At 39.0% G+C, this 18,164-nt stretch overlaps 1 protein-coding gene across 3 annotated transcripts in view; it reads right to left on the bottom strand.

The window, feature by feature from the left end:
* Positions 1-17,777, bottom strand: part of mxi1 (max interactor 1, dimerization protein) — a 31,284-nt gene extending 13,507 nt beyond the window's left edge. The window contains exons 1-4 of one of the 3 annotated variants that reach the window (XM_087302365.1): positions 17,469-17,777; positions 14,419-15,936; positions 14,163-14,265; positions 10,878-10,907 (exon numbers count right to left, since the gene is read on the bottom strand). In XM_087302365.1, coding sequence (XP_087158491.1) covers positions 10,878-10,907; positions 14,163-14,265; positions 14,419-14,485 — 200 coding nt within the window. In that variant the 5' untranslated portion in view covers positions 14,486-15,936; positions 17,469-17,777. Of the gene's footprint in view, positions 1-10,877; positions 10,908-14,162; positions 14,266-14,418; positions 15,937-17,468 lie in introns of those variants that run through there. The other 2 variants (NM_131237.3, NM_001308638.2) reach the window with 2 other exon arrangements.
* Positions 17,778-18,164: the final 387 nt, after the last annotated feature.

The raw sequence follows: 18,164 nt of genomic DNA, 5'->3' as shown, positions 1-18,164 counted from the left end.
CAGATATTCAGGTACAGTAATACTATACAATTTATTATCATTATATTTTGACCCCGATTATGATAGATTTCAATATCAGCAATATATCACAAGAAAACCAACAAAAATATATCATGATATTTGTAAATGAATGGGGAAAAATGCCACAGAAATGTATAAGATGTATTTTATTAACAGCCCATATATTTAGAACTGCAGCATTAATATGTGTTCCAACACTACGAGTAAAATGGTAGTGAATTGGTAGAAAAGTGGTAAATGGTAGCAGTGCAAGGCTGATGAATTAGCTCAGATCTTTTTGTCCTTTTAAATAAATATCAATACTTGGCTACTTGAATAATTTATTGCGGGTGGAATGATCACAATAAGCCAGCATTAACATTATGTTCTAGCCCTATTATTGAATAATCAAATGTGATGTAAAATAACTGTATCTATTCTTTATTGCTGATGAACTATGATAATCTCAAATCCACATTGCAGATATCTATGCTGTAAATTGTGCAGCCCTGTTTGAGTGAAGGTTCTTTGAAGGTTCTTCTGTGGCATCACTGTAAAACCCCTCTTTATCCACTTTGGAGCCAGAAGCTAGTTCCAAACCACAGGGCTCTGAATCAAAAAAGTAGCTCTTAAGTAGCACCAAAACATTGCTGATCTAAAAGAAAGAACCATTAGTGTCAGGGGCTGAAGACGGTCTTACTGTGACCATCGAGACAAAGAAACCATATTTGAAATAGCAGCGGAACGCAATGCTGAACATGTTAGCGCTGTTAATACCCGTCTATTCAAATTATGGCTGCGTGAATAAGTTATTCTTCTTTGTATTTAGCATCTATACAATCTATAGTGTGCTTCATGAACATATTGAATTTGCTGTCTTTGCATATCGATGTAAGTTTACAGAGTGTTTGGCACTTCCGCATTTGCATTGCTGGGAAAGATAAGACCTGTAGGGACATCAGACTTGGGTCTACAGTGGTTTTTGACCAGTGTTATTCAACCACTTTCCTGGAGGACCAACAACACTGCATGTTTTGGATGTCTCCTTTGTCGGTCACAACCATTATAGATCTTTCAGTCTTGGCTATTGAGCTCATGATCCGAATCAGGTGTGTTTGGTTAAAGAGACTTGGAAAATGTGTAGAGCTGGTGGTCCTCCAGGAACTTGGTTGAGAAACACTGTTTTGGATGATGGAAAAGCAAAGAAGTTCTTAGAGGGCTAGCCAGATGAACCAGCTCTATGATAGAGAAGAAGGGGTAGATGTGGGATGATAACCGGTTTCAAGCTTTACAGCGGTTTGGAAAATTCAAGGTTTTAAATCTGCAAAAATGTTCTGTTAGACCGTTCCTAAGGTATGTGTACACTTTTGTTTTATTATGACTATTTAATTTAGTTTTTTTAGGGCAACAGTTTCTCCAGCAAAAGGATCCTTCAAGTCTAAAGCTACTTGTTAGCCCATGATTCAGCAAACATCTGAAAAACAAGTTGCTTATACACTTACATCCAGCATGCTATAGGCGTGAACAAAGCAGTGGCTTGATTAACATACAAAGAAAAGAAAGATTTCCAAAGATGCCTTCTCAGGTTGTAAAGAAATGTGTTTTTGATACTAATGAAGATTAGAAGTCAATGATTTATTTGAATTATTTAGCCTGACATGTTTAAAATTTAAAAAGGCAAAAATAAATATTTTAAATATTTCTTAAATAAAATATATTGTGTTTAATGGAGAAACAAAAGTTGTTGTTTTTTAAGTAATTTAAAAAGACTTATTTTATATATTTTTATCTAAGGTTATCATACCGTCAGAATCTTGTACTGACTCATAAATTCCAAACACTTACAAATAACTGTGTTAGATTTAAGCATGCTTCTGACCTAAAGGTTACTGTAATATAGATTAAAAACAAACCGCCTTACAACACAGCCTCTGTAGACAGTTCATTTGGTTTATGGAAGAGAGAAAATGAATGACCCCCTGATAATCGTGGGTGTGCACAATCTGTGCTTTAAAGCTGCAAGCTGAGTGTATCCTTCTGGTCAAAATCTGGCTCTGGTAGATGTGCTGTTTTACACTCCTCTGCATTAGTCATACAGAGAACGCTCTACAACTAGGTTTAATAATATCTCGCATCAAAAGTGCATCTTGCGTTTGAGCATGTTCAGACATGCCCCTTCTTACAACCGAAGCAAGAAATTTTATTGTGGCAAAACATCTTCGCATACCCTTTAAGTGACTCAGAAGAAAACAAAACATAAACACTCATTGTCAAGGTTGTCATGAACATGTTGACTCACATTGAATTATCACACAAACAATTGTAATATATAAATAGTTTTATAGATGGATTGATGCAATGAAGACTAAACATGATAGATGAAATCTTGTCTGTTCATTCCTCTGATGTGGTGAGGGCTTATTAAGGGTTAACAACACATGCTTGTCCCAGATTCTGCTTGGTTTATTGGTAAATAATGAATGGAGGCATCATTTCATGGGCCTGACGTGGAAGTAACTAATGTCAAGGTCAAAGGGGGGCTAACCTATTCTCAGACTGTAATCAGCATTAAAATTGCAGATTGGGTATAAACCTGGGATTTGCTAACTACACATATTTGCACCAAGAATTCTCACGTTTTCCCCATGCAGAATCAGCACCTCAGCCCTGCATTGGTAAGAAATGCACATAAGCTTGTTTTACATTGTTTTTGGATCTTGTTTATATCTTTTAAATATTTAAGCGAGCGCGCAGACTGCATCTCCCTTCAACCGAGGATATATTTATAGCAGCATGTGCATGTAATATAGATGAAACCTGGAGCCATATGATGCCAGGGAGATAACATGCAGCGATTCATGCACACTAGAAAGGCAGGGGATTTTTTGTCCAGCGGATTCCCCCTTTTGTATGTTTTCCTCCATTGCCTCACATGATGCCTTTGAAGCATCAGGTCATGTGGCTGGGTTATTGCACACCAGTGCACAGATTACAGAATGAGAACAGGCTCTGGGTTCTCAAGCTCTAATTTGGATCGGATCAATACAGTGGGACTGACAGCTTCATCTAGGTTACCAGCTTGCTTAAGCCTTGTTTTATTTAAAGGCTGGCCCTGTGATTCTATTATGAAGTCACAACGAGCGAGCGTGCAAACATGTCCCTATCATATCAGTAACAGTGCCGAGTTCACGAATAGCTCTCAGATTAAACGAGCAGTATCCTCCCCCATCACATAAACACACACAGATGGGAGGCCATTATTGGTGCTAGTCCTCTGCTCTCATGTAATCTGCCTGAAAACTGGACGAAACGCATCGTGAAGCTGACATTAAAGGGATGTACCGTCCTAAAAGCAACATACACTCGCTGGGAATTAAAGCAACCACCAAATGTGGGCAGGGAGAACGAGAGAGGGAGAAGGAAGAGATGGTCACAGATGTAAAGTTAGAAGGTGGGGGTTGTCAGTGTGGAGAGAATGAAAGGGAGTCGAATAAAAGACGTAGGAGGAAGAGAGATTGTGGTGAATATACAGTACAGATAGACACTGTGACGGCACACTATGTAAACATGCTCTCAAACAAAGGAGCCTCTGAGCCATTCATGAGGTGAACCAATGACAGCTTACTGTACAACACGAGGAGGGGGGTTAATCAACTAGAGAGTGGGTTGCCTAAATGGCTAGTCGACTGACTAGTGTTATTCAACATATGCGTAAGGGTGCTTTCACACTTGGTCTAAATGTCTGGTCCGAACCCAAGTAAGATTGTCCCCCCTCAGCTGGTTGGTCTTTTTTCCTTCTGAACCTTGGTACGCTTGCATCATCAAGCTGCGGTTTTTGTGTGTACAAATGTTGCAAGATGACAGCCGCGAAAACAAAGTGCCAAAATGGAGATGTCCGCATATCACGATCATTCTGTTTTGACAGAATCTTTTGTTACTAAGGGTGTCACGATCCTCCAAATCCTCGATTCGATTACATTTTCGATTCTAAAGGCACGATTCGATTTTCGATTATGAATAATTAATTAATTAATGACCAATTAATTATTTGTAGCCTACCTTTTAAACTACCTGACCTGCATGGTCTTTGTTTTACCCATAAACAAATCATTTAGTAAATGAATAAAGGCAAGATACACATATAATTACCACCTGTCAATCACTTTTTCTGCGGGACTCGTGAATAGGCAGTGATCTGTGTGGTTATAATGGCGTCGGTAAAAAAGATGCAGAACCAACAGGAACCAGCCAACAGTATCTGAGGTGTTCGCTAAAATGACTAAGTAGAAGTGAGTGAAAGATTGAAGCAGTCCTCTGACTGCCTGGACCTGCTGTCTCAAGCTCATATGGCTGTGTGGGCGTCTGTGTCTGTGTGGTCACGTGATGTGCATTTTCAGAGGTAGAGAGGAAGGAGGGCTGCTCAGAAACGCTACACGCCACTGTGGATGTCAAATCGTTGTCGTTCTAAAATGCCATTTAAAAACAAAGACAGTGTAAACAGGGCCTGAGTGTCTACTTTTTCGCGAGCGGATTTGCAACGGGGGCGGGCGGAGGATCGCGATGCCGGTGTTGTCTATTGGACGAACCGTACGTAATACGTACATAGCAGAGCTTTCAATACTGTGTTTTTTTTTTGTCGACAACACGAACGTTGTCAACATAACTCACTGGAAATCCAAAATGCTTACACACCGGCGACTTCATTGAAAGAGGAGAGGGTTTAAGCTCTGTCGACGGGTCTCCTGCTTCTGCAGTTTAACAAGCACTTCAACGAGCCTGTTTTTTTTCCGCTTGGCAAGCCAAGCTGACATGACATGGGGGCGTGGAGGCATCGACAATTCTATTTTTTGATTCGATAATCGAAATTGAGCATAGATTTCAATCGATTTCAATTAAAAATCGAAATCGTGACACCCCTATTTGTTACCAAAACCGAAATACAGAAAGCCATTTGCATCTATCTGCCGCAAAAACATTAACGTTCAAAACATTAAAGGACGTCTTCAGAAGTCGTTTTCGGAGGAAACAAGCAGACATTATCACTGTTTGCACTGGGTCAGTCCAGCTTGTCACCAAAGTAGGTGATACACAAACATACACACATGAATATACGTTATGAAAGCTAAAGTTTGTTGTACAGTTGGCGGTTCAATTCCACTATTTGGTACGATTGCATTCACATGAGAAAGTGAACCTTACTAGAGTTAGGTACAAGGTACGGTTCACAGGTGTATGCTCGAGTTCAGAGGACAGCGTTCAAGCTAGCTAAACATACTGTTCTTTTACGTCAAATGAACCCGGGTGTGGACCAAAGGTGCCAGTGTGAAAGCACCCTAAGATGTGACACAATGACCAAAAAAACAGCTTTGAATGTCACCTCTTGTTCAATAGATCCAAGACAAAACCTGCTATTTAAAGAGCAAAGCTAAAATCAAAATACAAAAACAAAAAAATGTTGATAGACTAGTCACACCTCCAAACATCTAGTTGGGCAACTAGTCGAGTAGACCCAACAAGAACGAGGATATACCTCGGTGGCATCCCTGGACAAACGCCTGTACATAAACACTCAACTACTACAGAGTGATGGCTCCAGTCCACTGGGAAATAAAAAAGCACGTACATACTCAGACAGTAACAGCTGTGGTACAGCAAGGCCCGCTCTTGCCCATCAGTAACACATGGATTAGTTCACACGTGCTGAGCTGTAATCTGCTCCAAACAGGCCAGACCAGCAGACCCCACTCACATGCCCACAGAGTTTCTGTGTGTGGTCACGTGATTGCTGCCCCCATCCCTAAAGCTCCCGCAGATGGCCATGTGCATGGAAAACACTAATTCTCTATTGTGAGGCTCTCTATGAGCATTTCAGTTGGTTGTGGACATGTTTGTGGTTGTAATCTAATAAATGTGAGGTGATCCCAAAAACAAATGGAACAAAACCAGAAACGTCACCAGATGTTTGGATCACATTGGTCTCTCGCTCTCAGAAAATCTAGTCAATCCACTTTACTTCCCCGGAAGGGCACCTAATCCTAGCACATAAAAAAAAACACACACAGCGGTGGTAGAAGGGCAAACAGCCACAGGACTTCCGTAATCAGATCAAAGGCCATGACACACAAAGCAAAGGGCCATTGGTGCAGATCAATCTGGTTGGTTATGATTGGACGACCTTCTGGAGCTCTTCCGATTGGATGACTGGATAGCTTTGTCCAGCTTGTAATGATAATTCCCTAGGCCAATATATGGCAATCTGTGGTAGGCCCCAGGACCGTAATCACAGAATGCATTTGCAAGGATGCTGTCACAATGTTTCAATTAGTGGCTGCCCAATAAAGGGTTTTTCCAGTGGTCAACTGTTAAGCAATTACACAATGAGAAAACAAACCACAAAAACTTTACTCTCGGGTTTTAAGGGTGTTGCTGATGACATCCAACTGATTATGCCACTTCGGAATGTCACCTGCTTCCTTGATTTTAGCCTGTAAATCAAGAATTTGCTAGCAATCGCCTAAAAATGTTGGGTGTGGTTGTACAGCAAGGTTCAAAGTGCCATCAGGGATGTGGGACTGTTTCGTTTTTGTAACCTTACCCACCAGTAACCATGCACGTTGCATTTAAAGGGAGATTGTGTCTCTAAAGGCAATGAAACATGGTGTTCTTTTACAGAACACAGTAAATGTGGGGCAAGGCAGAACACTAGTGTCCTCTGAATCTCAAATGTTCATTGCTGTACTCTTCTGACAAAACCCGAAGCCTGCCACAGGGTGTGTGTCCTTCCTTTCTGACTCACCCAAAACACCCTGAGCTTTGTTAAACTTCCATAGCATGACTGTGCATTTACGCATGCGTTGCAAACATGCCCTGGCACGTGTACAGGTCTGCATTGCTTAATTGAGCAAAGATCACGCTTCCTAAGCTGCTTTTGCTCACCAAGAAAAGCTTATAAGGCATCAGGTCAGAGAGAACTGCCAGTTCTGGCTTCCCTTTCAGGGGTTTCCGGAATTCCCAGGGGAAGCGGAATGTTCTGATTCCAGCTTCCTCTGAACCGCCTCTCAACACTAGGACAACAAGTAAGGTCATCCACAGGAAAGTTCTTGAAGAGAATGGTTATGGATGAGGTCCTAATTTCAACACGTACAATATACCTTTAGTAGCTTACAATCGAGGATAAAAGAAGGACTTCAAATTATCAGAACAGCATTATATAAATGCTATGACAAGCCTAGCTTAGTTTTAAAATGTTTGTAAGCTAGCCGTAGGATAGTTTTAGTTAGTTACTAGTTTTCTTTCTCCAAGCATACAGAGTGGAGAGAGTGTGTCCTACAGGTGGTTTGTCAACCCACTCACCTGTGTGTAGCACACTCAAAATTGCACCATTTTTCCCCAAGATGTATGGGGTACTTATGACAAGTAGTCTGGTGTAAATGGACGGGAAAACATTGTGCATTCTACAAGTGGTTTCCCAAAGCACACTAAAACCTGCAAGCTTACCAGAAACATGGAGTGTTAATATCAAAGTGGTCAGGTGCATACGGACAGGATAGATCATTATACCTTGTGATTCTCTTTGTGGGTGGAAATATATCACAGCCAATCAGCGCAAGCTCTCCTGCGCTCTGAAAAGTTCTTTTCTTAGGGCCGTTGGTCTATTTTCAGTAAGCCTGCTTGGCAGCTTTATTCTTGAGCCTTTGCATATTCACTGTCAGACACACTACGGCCCACACAACCACTACAACGTGCTTAACACAGAACCAAACACCCTCACATGCATGTACCTACCAATTAACAACCACATAACACCCATAATTGAAAACGAACTCAGTGATTTGAGCGCAATTCGACATCCTCCTTTGCTCAATACATCACGAGGAAGTGAAGGAAGTTGAGGCTCACCACATTTGTTCTACGACTTCATAAGATCAAACGGCGGATTGCCTGTATGAACACACGTGTGTTATCGGTGTATGTGTCGTGGCTTAAAGAGGCGAATGTGGTCACAGGGCTTTCATCTTCTTCCTCTTCCTTTCCGATGTGCAACAATACTTAACTATTTAACATGTTCATCAAGCAGAGTGTATGTGATGCATCAGCAGGGAGAGAAAACTTGAGCAGGAAACAGTCACTTTGTTTGCTACTAGTTGGGCGGTTCGTGATGCTAGACTATTTTAAAGTGCTGTGGTTTATCACATCAGATAAATGGGAGGGATGCATCTGAGTGTTATATTCATAAAAAAGAAATAATGGGTGTACAGTCTTTGAGAAATAATAGTAATGTGGAGTCAGGGGTAATGTGCTGGGTGTGGCTGCTGACTCAGTGTTTGTCATATGTTGTGTAATATTTGTTTGTGCTGACACTAAGGCTGTCCGACTAGGCCTGTCGCCTTTATCTGCATCAGACCCATGCAAACCAACATTGGCACACTGACAACCCTATGCACAGACATTATCTGAGAAAAGCAGACCGTCTGGGAGGAGACACTTGCAGGGCCTACAAACTATTTGAACTGAAACTGCGCAGCTTAGTTCACTAATGAATCTGCAGGAAGACTTGCAGGCAAACAAACTTGAAACTCAGTGAGTAGGTTGTGCTTAAGAAAACTTAATGTAGCTTCAGGTATTCAGATCATGATCACAAAGGAGTTCCTTCTCGTCTAGACAACATCTATTTTAAGTCTTTGAAGTGGAGCCTTCAGTATTTGCATGCACAGAGTCTAAGCAGCAGGCCCGCACCGTCGGTGTCTAACGCCAATCAGATAAGTGTTTGTGAGACCAGAACATACAGTCCGACATCCGTATTCACTCACACACTATGCTCACTCTGCACGTAGGTGGCATTTTCAAAGAAAAACACCACCCATGGGTTTGGGCCATTTCAAAGAAGTCACACTTCTATCCTTTTATTATTGTACCCTTTTGTGAATTAATTTTCATATTATGCAATTTGCATTGTGAAATAAGGGACATTCAAGTAGATCTGGTTTCTGTCGTCTCCCTGCACTCTGGGCAGTAATCTGAAACTGAGGCTGCAGTAGTTGCGTGGGGCCGAGTGGTGGGTGAGGGTATGCCCTTAGATTAGCAGAATTGGGTCACCTCTTACTTTAACTTTTAGGTACCTATTGGTCAAGGACAAGGAGAGGATACTGTAGGAGTTTTCTTCAGCTTCCTTTTATAAAATGTAAACATTTTTTTATCTAAACTTACATACTAGGTCTGCACAATATATTGTTTTAGCATCAATAACACTGTGTAGTCATTTGCAACATCTAGGCATGGGCCAGTATAAGTTTTAGACAGTATGATAACCTTGAATAAAAACACCATGGTTTCATGATATTGTGATTACTGCTCTAAAATATGTTCTCTTTAAATGTCAGAGTAAAAAACATTTTTTTACCTTATTGAACACAATACATTTCATTTTGGGAAACTTTTATAATGTTTTGAAGCAGTAAACATGTCAGGTTAAATAATGAAAATAAATCATTGACCTTTGCTCTCTTCGCTGGATTCAAAACACAAATTTATTAACAAGACATTAAAAAATCATTTACATATATATATTAGAAACAGTATAACAGAAAATGTTAGTTGTTTTAGAACCCTGACTTTTCCAAACCATGGTAAACCTTGAAAACGGTTTTCAGCATATCGCAGGATGGCCAATGTTGAGTTTATATGTTAGTATTATATTTTAGCAAGAGCAATTATTCCAAAAACGTGAGATTTGTGGATTTTAACCATAATAGAGTGAAGGCCTGTGACTGTGCATACAGGCAAACGAAATTGTAACAATTGTAATAAATATTTTCTTTAGTTACCCATTTATATAATAAAGACTAAGTGTTATCTTACATATGATTGTTACATTTTTGTACCTAAATACTGTTTGACTCGCCAAAAAAACAAAGCACTGCAGCATTCACTTTTTTCTTTGCTCTACTGTATTCATCTATACCAGGGGTGTCCACACTCGGTCCTGGAGAGCCAGTGTCTTGCATAGCTTAGCTCCAACTTCCTTCAACAACACACCTGTCTGGAAGTTTCTAGAATACCCAAGTGATTAATTAGCTGGTTCAGGTGTGTTTAATTGGGGTTGGAACTGAAATATGCAGAAAACCTACCCCCCAGGACCGAGTTTGGACACCCCTGATCTATACTTTTAAATTGTTTTTTATAGTTTATACACAATTCACAGCCAGAATAATTCATGATCAGTCTAAAGAAATGAACACTTTCCAAATATAGATATTCAAGCTATCTAGAGAAATAGTATTTATATTGCAATATATATTTTATTGTGGCAAAACAAAATTATTGCAATGTCATATTTTTTCCATTAGGGCTCCATTTCCAATATCGTGGAGCCCTATTACATACATTTTTGAGGTAGCTTTAACAGTTGAGATGAGAAAAATAATACATTAGAGAATTGTGATGTTTCACCTCCTGACCTTATACATTCTCACAATCAAAAATCAATGATTTACTTTAAATTCCTGCACTAATATTTTTGAGAAAATTCCACTACCTTATAATCTTGCTGTAGACTAAAAGTCTTAAGTCTACAAATCTACCATACACTATTCCCTAGCATACATTTTTCATTAATGTCACTGGCATGCCTATGCTCTAAAATAAAGCAAAACAGGAAATTGAGCACAAACCACAAAGCTCCAACAAGCAAATTAGTTTGCAACTAAAAGACACTGTTTTGAACGACTAAAAGAATGTCAAAGAATCTAAAGAAATTAGGCTGGTCAAAATAAGCACAAATAGCAACAGATGCCAAAAATAAATGAACAAAATAAAATGTCTGTTGGTGCTTTCCAGCATTTAGTGTAGTGTGATTTACAAACTTCAATTGTACTTACCGATTTTTTTCTAGCTCATTGTGCGTGGACCTATAAACAAAACAGAAGTCAAGAATTAGCAAAAATTTACTTATTTGCAAGTCAGTGAGGAATAATGTGCACTAAAAGATTTTTCATAACCTTAACATGAACACAAGCTCATTCAACATGAGCTTAGCTCCTGAAATATACATCAGCACTCATCATAAGATCACGTGCACAAAAAAATAGCCCAGCCGCTCATCAAGAACAAGGCTATGCATCATTAAATGTTCCAATGGATTTACTAATTTATCCTTATTGGGGGGTTGAACCAGCTCACCATCGCAACCAATCCAGTTGCTCCAGAGGGAGTTATAAAGGCTCCTCTAAATGACCCACATGTCACTGCAAGTCTTTGTTTGCAGCGAAAAGACAGAGAAATTAAGTGTGCAGAGCAGAAAAGGCGAGCACAATGACCAGCCTATATGCGAGCACGTGAGAGAGCTCTCCTCTCCGTACAATGAGTGAGTGCCAGTGGACGCTTTCTCTCTCGGCCTCTCTGAGAGCACGAGTCAGTGTTATGTTAATAATGTAAAGTGAATCAGCCGTCCCCCTAAGAGGCTCTTTGTATAGCAACACGCTGAAAGCTTTTCCAAAGCTCCAAATGGACGGCCGAACCGGTGCACGGCAATGCCATTGCAGGGGCTGCAGCAAAGGCCTGCGTCTCCGTGCATCATGTGACCACTTCCTTTATTGGCGACTATTAATACCAAGAGCATGTTTTCAGGCATCCTGTAGCTGACCTTATGGTATTGCCGCTTGTGCTCAGGAGGATGCTTGTGAGCTCAGGAGGGAGAAAAACAGGTGAAATAAACAAAAGAAAAAAACGGTAAGGCTGTTTTCACAGCTCTTAATGCTGTGACAGGATGTTTGTGTGTGTCAAGAGACATGCACACTGTAAAATAAGGCTCAGTGATTACACAATGTTTTATCCCAATAGTCCCAAGTGTTATGTTCATACATTTTTTTACAGTTGCATTCTGTAAATATCGTGCAACTCAGAAATGTGGGTTGCACATTGCAGACAAAACAAAACCCACAGTTGTTTTTGCAACATATGGAAAACCATTTTCCACAGAATCTTTCCGTCTCTGATTAAACCAAAGCGGCTTGTATGAACCCTCCTCAGGTCAATCTTCTGGATCCCCTACACGCAAGCATGTCAGATCATCAGATAGTGTTTCCTTTACATTTCCTCCATCAGTGCAGGTATTGTGAACGGCAACACAAACCCAAAATCAGTCACCGAGTTCACTGATACTTAGAAATGCAGTGAAACGAAGCAGACGGAAACAAACACAACCTCAAACACACTAACACGCAAGTTGTCTCTCAAAATATTGGGAGTTGCTTCCATATATGGCATTTTAAGGGCATCTCGAAGTGTGCAGCATTTTGAGCACCACAATGAGGTTTTGTTCATCTCAAAACCTCTATTTGGATATCACACTTGGTCCAAGATTGCATTTTTAGTCTTTGTAAAACCTGTATTTCAATAGCTTTTTTGAGTGCATAAAACATTAGTAAGCCACCTACCGAAACAGTTTTGAGCAAAACAAAACCAAAGCGAAGATGAGGAGCAATTCCATGCAAATGTCAACTTTGCCATAAAAAAAGTAAGTGTTCGCAAAAATTGCAAAACCGTTTTTGCATTTTTCGTGCAAGCAAGTATTTTACAGTGCTTTAAATATACTAAAAAATGTCTCTTTAAACAATGTTTTTAAAAAATGTTTTTAAACAATTATTTTTGATTTACCAAGTGCCAATTTCGATTTACCAAGTGCCAATTTCACATCTATTACATCCATAACGAACTTTTCCCTTATAAATGCGAAAATGTCGAATAAAGTCAATCATTTTTGCTCTTACAGTTAGACAAATTTTATCCTTTTGATTAGCATTATTTATTTTGGATTGTGCAGTTTAATTTACAGACTTTCTACAAAGTATATTGTATACGGAATACTCGCATAATTTTCCGGTTTCATCCATACACATGTTTATATCCCTCATTTAAAATCTAAAAAATGTTTACAGATTCATATTTTTCGGCTCCCATAACTCTATGGTGAGTTGTTTTGGAAAATATAAATATGTTATTATAATGTAAACATACTTTCTATATCTAATTTAGGTTTTGAGATTTTACGGCAAAGTCATATTTATAATGCTGGAATTGCTCTAGGATTTGTGATCATCTCAAAACATATACCCTATAGGTCGCATTTTAAAACAAATCTAAAAACGCATTTTGGGCTTCTACAATTTGTATATAGAGCAATAATGTGCATTTCAAAGCCTAGAAACACTTTACCTCAGAATTTTCAGTATGAGAAAACAGCCTACCTAAGATTGCTTGTTAGTCATAAATATTGCAAACTGTCTGCCTAGATAAAAACCTGGAATAGGTAGACAGCTCAAATGCTAGTAACTGTCTACCGAGACAACATTAGTTAGCATCATAGCAGCGTGCACCATTTTCCTGATTCACAAAACAACTATTATTTTAATATGCACATTAAAATGCTTATTACTGCATTTTCGATTTGTTTCTTTCATTAAATCGACTTTTAGTCGACCTTGGGTCAATGATAATTCAGCAAAACATGCATTAAAGGAGGAATACCGTGTAAAGATAATTTAATAAATTCGCCTCAGGCTGTTCACCTTGGCAGCCTGAAAACAACAGTTGCTGTAAATAAGAGCCGTGTGTTCAAGGGCTCTGGATAAAAATCCAAATACTCTGCAAGTCATTAAAACGAAAGCACATTAAATATATCCCACTGAGTTTTTTGCGGATGTATAAAACCTCTAGAGTGGCCAAAATAAAGCGAAAACACCGTCACTGCAGACTTTCGGTTCAAACAAAACCGAAAGCCAATGGCGCCCGACTGCGAAAACAGGACGTGAGTTTTCGCACGGTCCCTAACCTCAGCGCTGCAGCAGTCCCGTTTGACAATCAGCTGATGAGAGCTCCCCTCCCCCAGAACAAAACAAACTAAATAAAACAGCTTCATTTGCATGCTGCGGCGTCTATTTAACAGCACATGTACGACAGGCACATATATAAATATATACATAAGTAAAGTTTATATATCATAACAAAGCTAAAACGTAAACAAACAGAAAATGCAGCAGCAATAATTCAAGTCCCGACAGATGTCATAGCAGTCTGCTCTTGTCACACGTCTCTCTTTCTCTGGATTTTCTCCAGCACTTTTTTTCTTCCTCTTATGGAAGTGAAGAGTCAAATCACGTGCTTACCTGTAGTGGTTGTTGTTGCACTTTTTATTTCGGAATTTCCTTTGTCTCTGGTAGCTGGAGTGCTGAATAGACGGAAAGGTCGAGGCATATCCGTGTTCACACTCTGAAAAACACAGCGGAGAAACCTGTCACAGCTCCGATCACATATTAGAAACGGATCAAGTCCTTTTAAACACCTCTACATACAATAAAACGTGCTGAATTGTGGATGGTAATGCAGTTGTCATACAAGTGAATATAGCTAAACGTCGTGTACCTCGTTCTCTCCTTTCTATATAGTCGGCTGCTTCCAATAACGTCTGGATATTCAGCACAGAAGTCATCCTTTGAATAAATCTACTGCTGTATTTGATGTTTCTCTCTGATTTGTGATCACGATGACAGCTGTCGCGTTACAAAACGTAGCATTGAATATTCCAGTTGTTTTGGTGCTTTTGTTTCTATTTGCTGAACCCGTCGACTCGAGGTATTTCCTACACTGTTACTGTTACCACGCTAGTTACAGGAAATGAAGCACAAATAAAACATCCGATGTCTGAATATCAAAGTAGTAAAAGTGCTTTAAGAAAACAGGCGGATATAAAGTGTATAAAATGAATAGAAACAGGTACAAAAGAGTCCCGAGAGCCCAGCCTGCGAAGTCCCTGGTGCTTGCGCTCTTTTCTCCTCCCCAGTTTGTTTACCTACTGTTTTAACAGCTGAGCGGATAGAGACTTCGCGCGGAGGGTTGTGGGAAATGTAGTTCTTCATCCAACAGGCCCTTTAACTCGAACTGGGCTACTGCCAACATGTTTTTAAAATGTGTATATATCATTTTGAAAATTAATATTTTGATCCAATTCTCAGTGAATATAGGCAATGTATTGTGGTGCATTTAAACAAAACAGATTTATTAGACAAATATATTTTTGAAAATAATATTTTAGTCACCAAACATTTAGAAATTGAAACATAATACAATTAAATTCAAGCTAAATATCGCCAAAATCATTACAACCTACAAAATTTCAACAAAATAGTAATATTTTTTTTGCATCAGTTGATTTTTTTCCTCTTTTTTAAATATGTATTTAAATTTTTCTATAACATATACATTTGGCTGTACTAGTTTTTGGACGGTTAAGGCAAGTTGCTCTAGGTTTGGCTTCAGTACTGACTAGTCTAATGTCTAGAGACTTGTGAGAGGTGTACTTATATGTGCTGAGCCCTTTATATAATTGTTATATTTATGTTATATTAAGTAATGTACTATAAAATATATTTTAAACAGTATGCATTTAACTCTAAAAATGTAAATTCTCTGTATATAGGTAAATATTATACTTTATATTTGGTTATTGATTATTAATAATACTGGATACATTTATATACACATTAACTAAAGTACTCAGTGAATATCTGGCATCTCTAGCAAGTGAGACTAAAACATGCCAGAAAAAAACATGCTAATTTTACATGCTGTCATAAGTATTACTATTATATTGTTATAAAACGTGGTATTTTATTTAAATCATAATCCTGCAATCTACTTTATACAAAACAATGTTGTAATGAGTTTAAAAAATGTCATGTCTTTTACTTAATTATAAACTTAACGTATCAGAATCAGAAAGAGCTTTATTGCCAGCAGGGGTCTAGCAAGCACGGGGACAGGGACTTTTCAGTCTCTCATACTTTTAGAGTCGGACCATTTAGAAACAGGTGAGTAAGATAAACGTAAACTTTTAAATCTCATTTAGCTGCCCCCCTCACTTTTAAAATGTCCGCTATGCCCCTGATTGCGAGGTATGATCACAAATACAAAGGTACACATCACACATACAACAGTGCAACACAATCAGAGACAAAACAAAAAACAGATAATGAATATATTTTAAAAACAGAAGTAAAAAGTGAATACAAATATAGAAATTGAATAGTGTATGTATGGGTATAAACCTACATATAACATATGCAGGTGTTATGTGCAAATTGGCATGTAAAGTATGTTGTAAATAAATACATGTGTATAAAAAGTAGTGATGTTTGTTTCACAATACTATCGTAACATTTTCACCTGTTCATCTGTGTAATATGTGTGTAATAAAAGTTTATTGTTGCTCTTTTTTTATTTGAATAATATTTTCAGATTTGGCTACAACGCACTTCAACTCCCACAACCCCTCACTGCCAGCGCTGTTTAAGCCAGGCCCAGCAACATATGACATCACAGCCCAACAGCTCTGCGATTGGACAGGAGCCCTGGTAAGCCTCCACCAACGCAACTGGCACTGAGCAATCAGAGCAGTGAAAACTGCGCCATGTGGATGTCATGTGAACACACCCCCCTAGGAAACAGGAAGGCAATTTTGGAGAACTCTTTTGAAGTAGATTATGCTGTCTGCATGAACAATTTTTAGATCCACACGATATGATTATGCGTTTATTTAAATACGAAGCGAATAATACAGCGAATATATCTGACAGAAAAAAACATGAATATAATCTGCTGATCCCTAATATTAATATGCACTTTATATTATTAGTATTATCATTTTAATATTTATTATATTCAGAGGAGGCAAAATGTATATCGTGTAAATTTTCCAAAACAAATGTTCACACAAAACAACTTCATATATTAACAAATGAGTTTATTAGTACCATAAGCGCTTTATTGTACTCAGTCTTCATGTTTTGGTGCGTGATGAAAAGTTAAAGGGGAAAAAGCTGCGAGGTGACGTCATCCTGTGCGTTGTGCCAGCAAATGTTGCTTATTTAATTATTTATTTTCTTGTTTATGTTCCTCGAGAGAAAGAGGTGGCAAACGAGCTGGCATGCTCCACTGGCGAACAATGCCAGACTCTGAAATGCCCCATACGACAGTACATGCCAGCTTGGGACAGTCCGCCAGCGAATTGGGACGTTAAGTGCGCTGCAGAGGGAATTATTCATCTGTTTTTGACACACGAAGTGGAAAACAGCCACGCAGATTTGACATTAAATCAGTTTTTTGCAGTTATAAAACAGATCTGAAATAAATCCAATGAGTATGCACTGGATGATTGTGTGCGGCTATCTATATTAAATAAAAATATATAAAATATTAAATAAATTCAATTTAGCTATAATAAACTTCTTCATTTAAAAGCATTGAGGCTGTGAATCTCAAATTGAGGCACATTGCACATGCTCCTTGTCTACTTGGCTGATTGTTCGTTGAACTCAATCCTTTGTTGTCTGAGTCTATTGACAATGAAACAGTTTCTCTGCATTACGCAAATGAGTCAGAACAATCCCTCACAAGTGCACTATAATTTCACTTACTTCCATCCTTCCTCTCGGCGCTCTCAATGTAACTGGCAGCCTCCAGTAAAACTTGTACGTTTTTCAGGAAAGTGTTTATCATGGAAGAGTCTGTGGAGTTGAAGACGTCATTGAAAGGACAAGTAGACATCTCAAAATCTTGCTGATCTAAAGAGGTCTCGGACTCCAGGAACAAGTCTTCGGCCTTCACTTCTGTCTGCTGCCTCTCGCTCCTCACCATTTCGTCCCCGTGCAGTGAATATGGTTGGAAATGAAACTGTTGTGTGAGTTATTGTGCTGTGCTGCGCTCAGTGGATCTACTGAATAAATGAGGGGAATGTAATGGATGAGGAGATAAAAACACTTCGGCGTCCCCGGGTCCTAGTGTCCGCCCTCCGCGCACTCCTGTCACGTCTACAATGCTCCCCCAGAGGGTGACGTCATTAAACCCCCGGCCCGCGCGCACCCCAATACGATATAACAGCGAACAACAAAAACAAAGCTGAAATAGAAACCATCGATGTCTTTACATGAAGTAATGCAGGAACTTACTTGTAAACAACTTATTATACATGTTGTGAATTGGCCTACTAGGCTACTTGCCTAAATATTTAAACAGTTTAATTAATAAAAACTTTCACACAACAAACGACAAGCAACAGCCGGAAGTCATTCATTTCAAATGGAGAGCAGTCCACAGTCCGGGAGCTGCGTTGA

The sequence above is a fragment of the Danio rerio genome, chromosome 22 (assembly GCF_052040795.2).
Source record: "Danio rerio strain M-AB ecotype USA chromosome 22, GRCz13ab, whole genome shotgun sequence".
NCBI lineage: Eukaryota > Metazoa > Chordata > Actinopteri > Cypriniformes > Danionidae > Danio > Danio rerio.
Note: the sequence above shows the minus strand (reverse complement) of the source record. Positions and strands in the feature narration are given on the sequence as shown.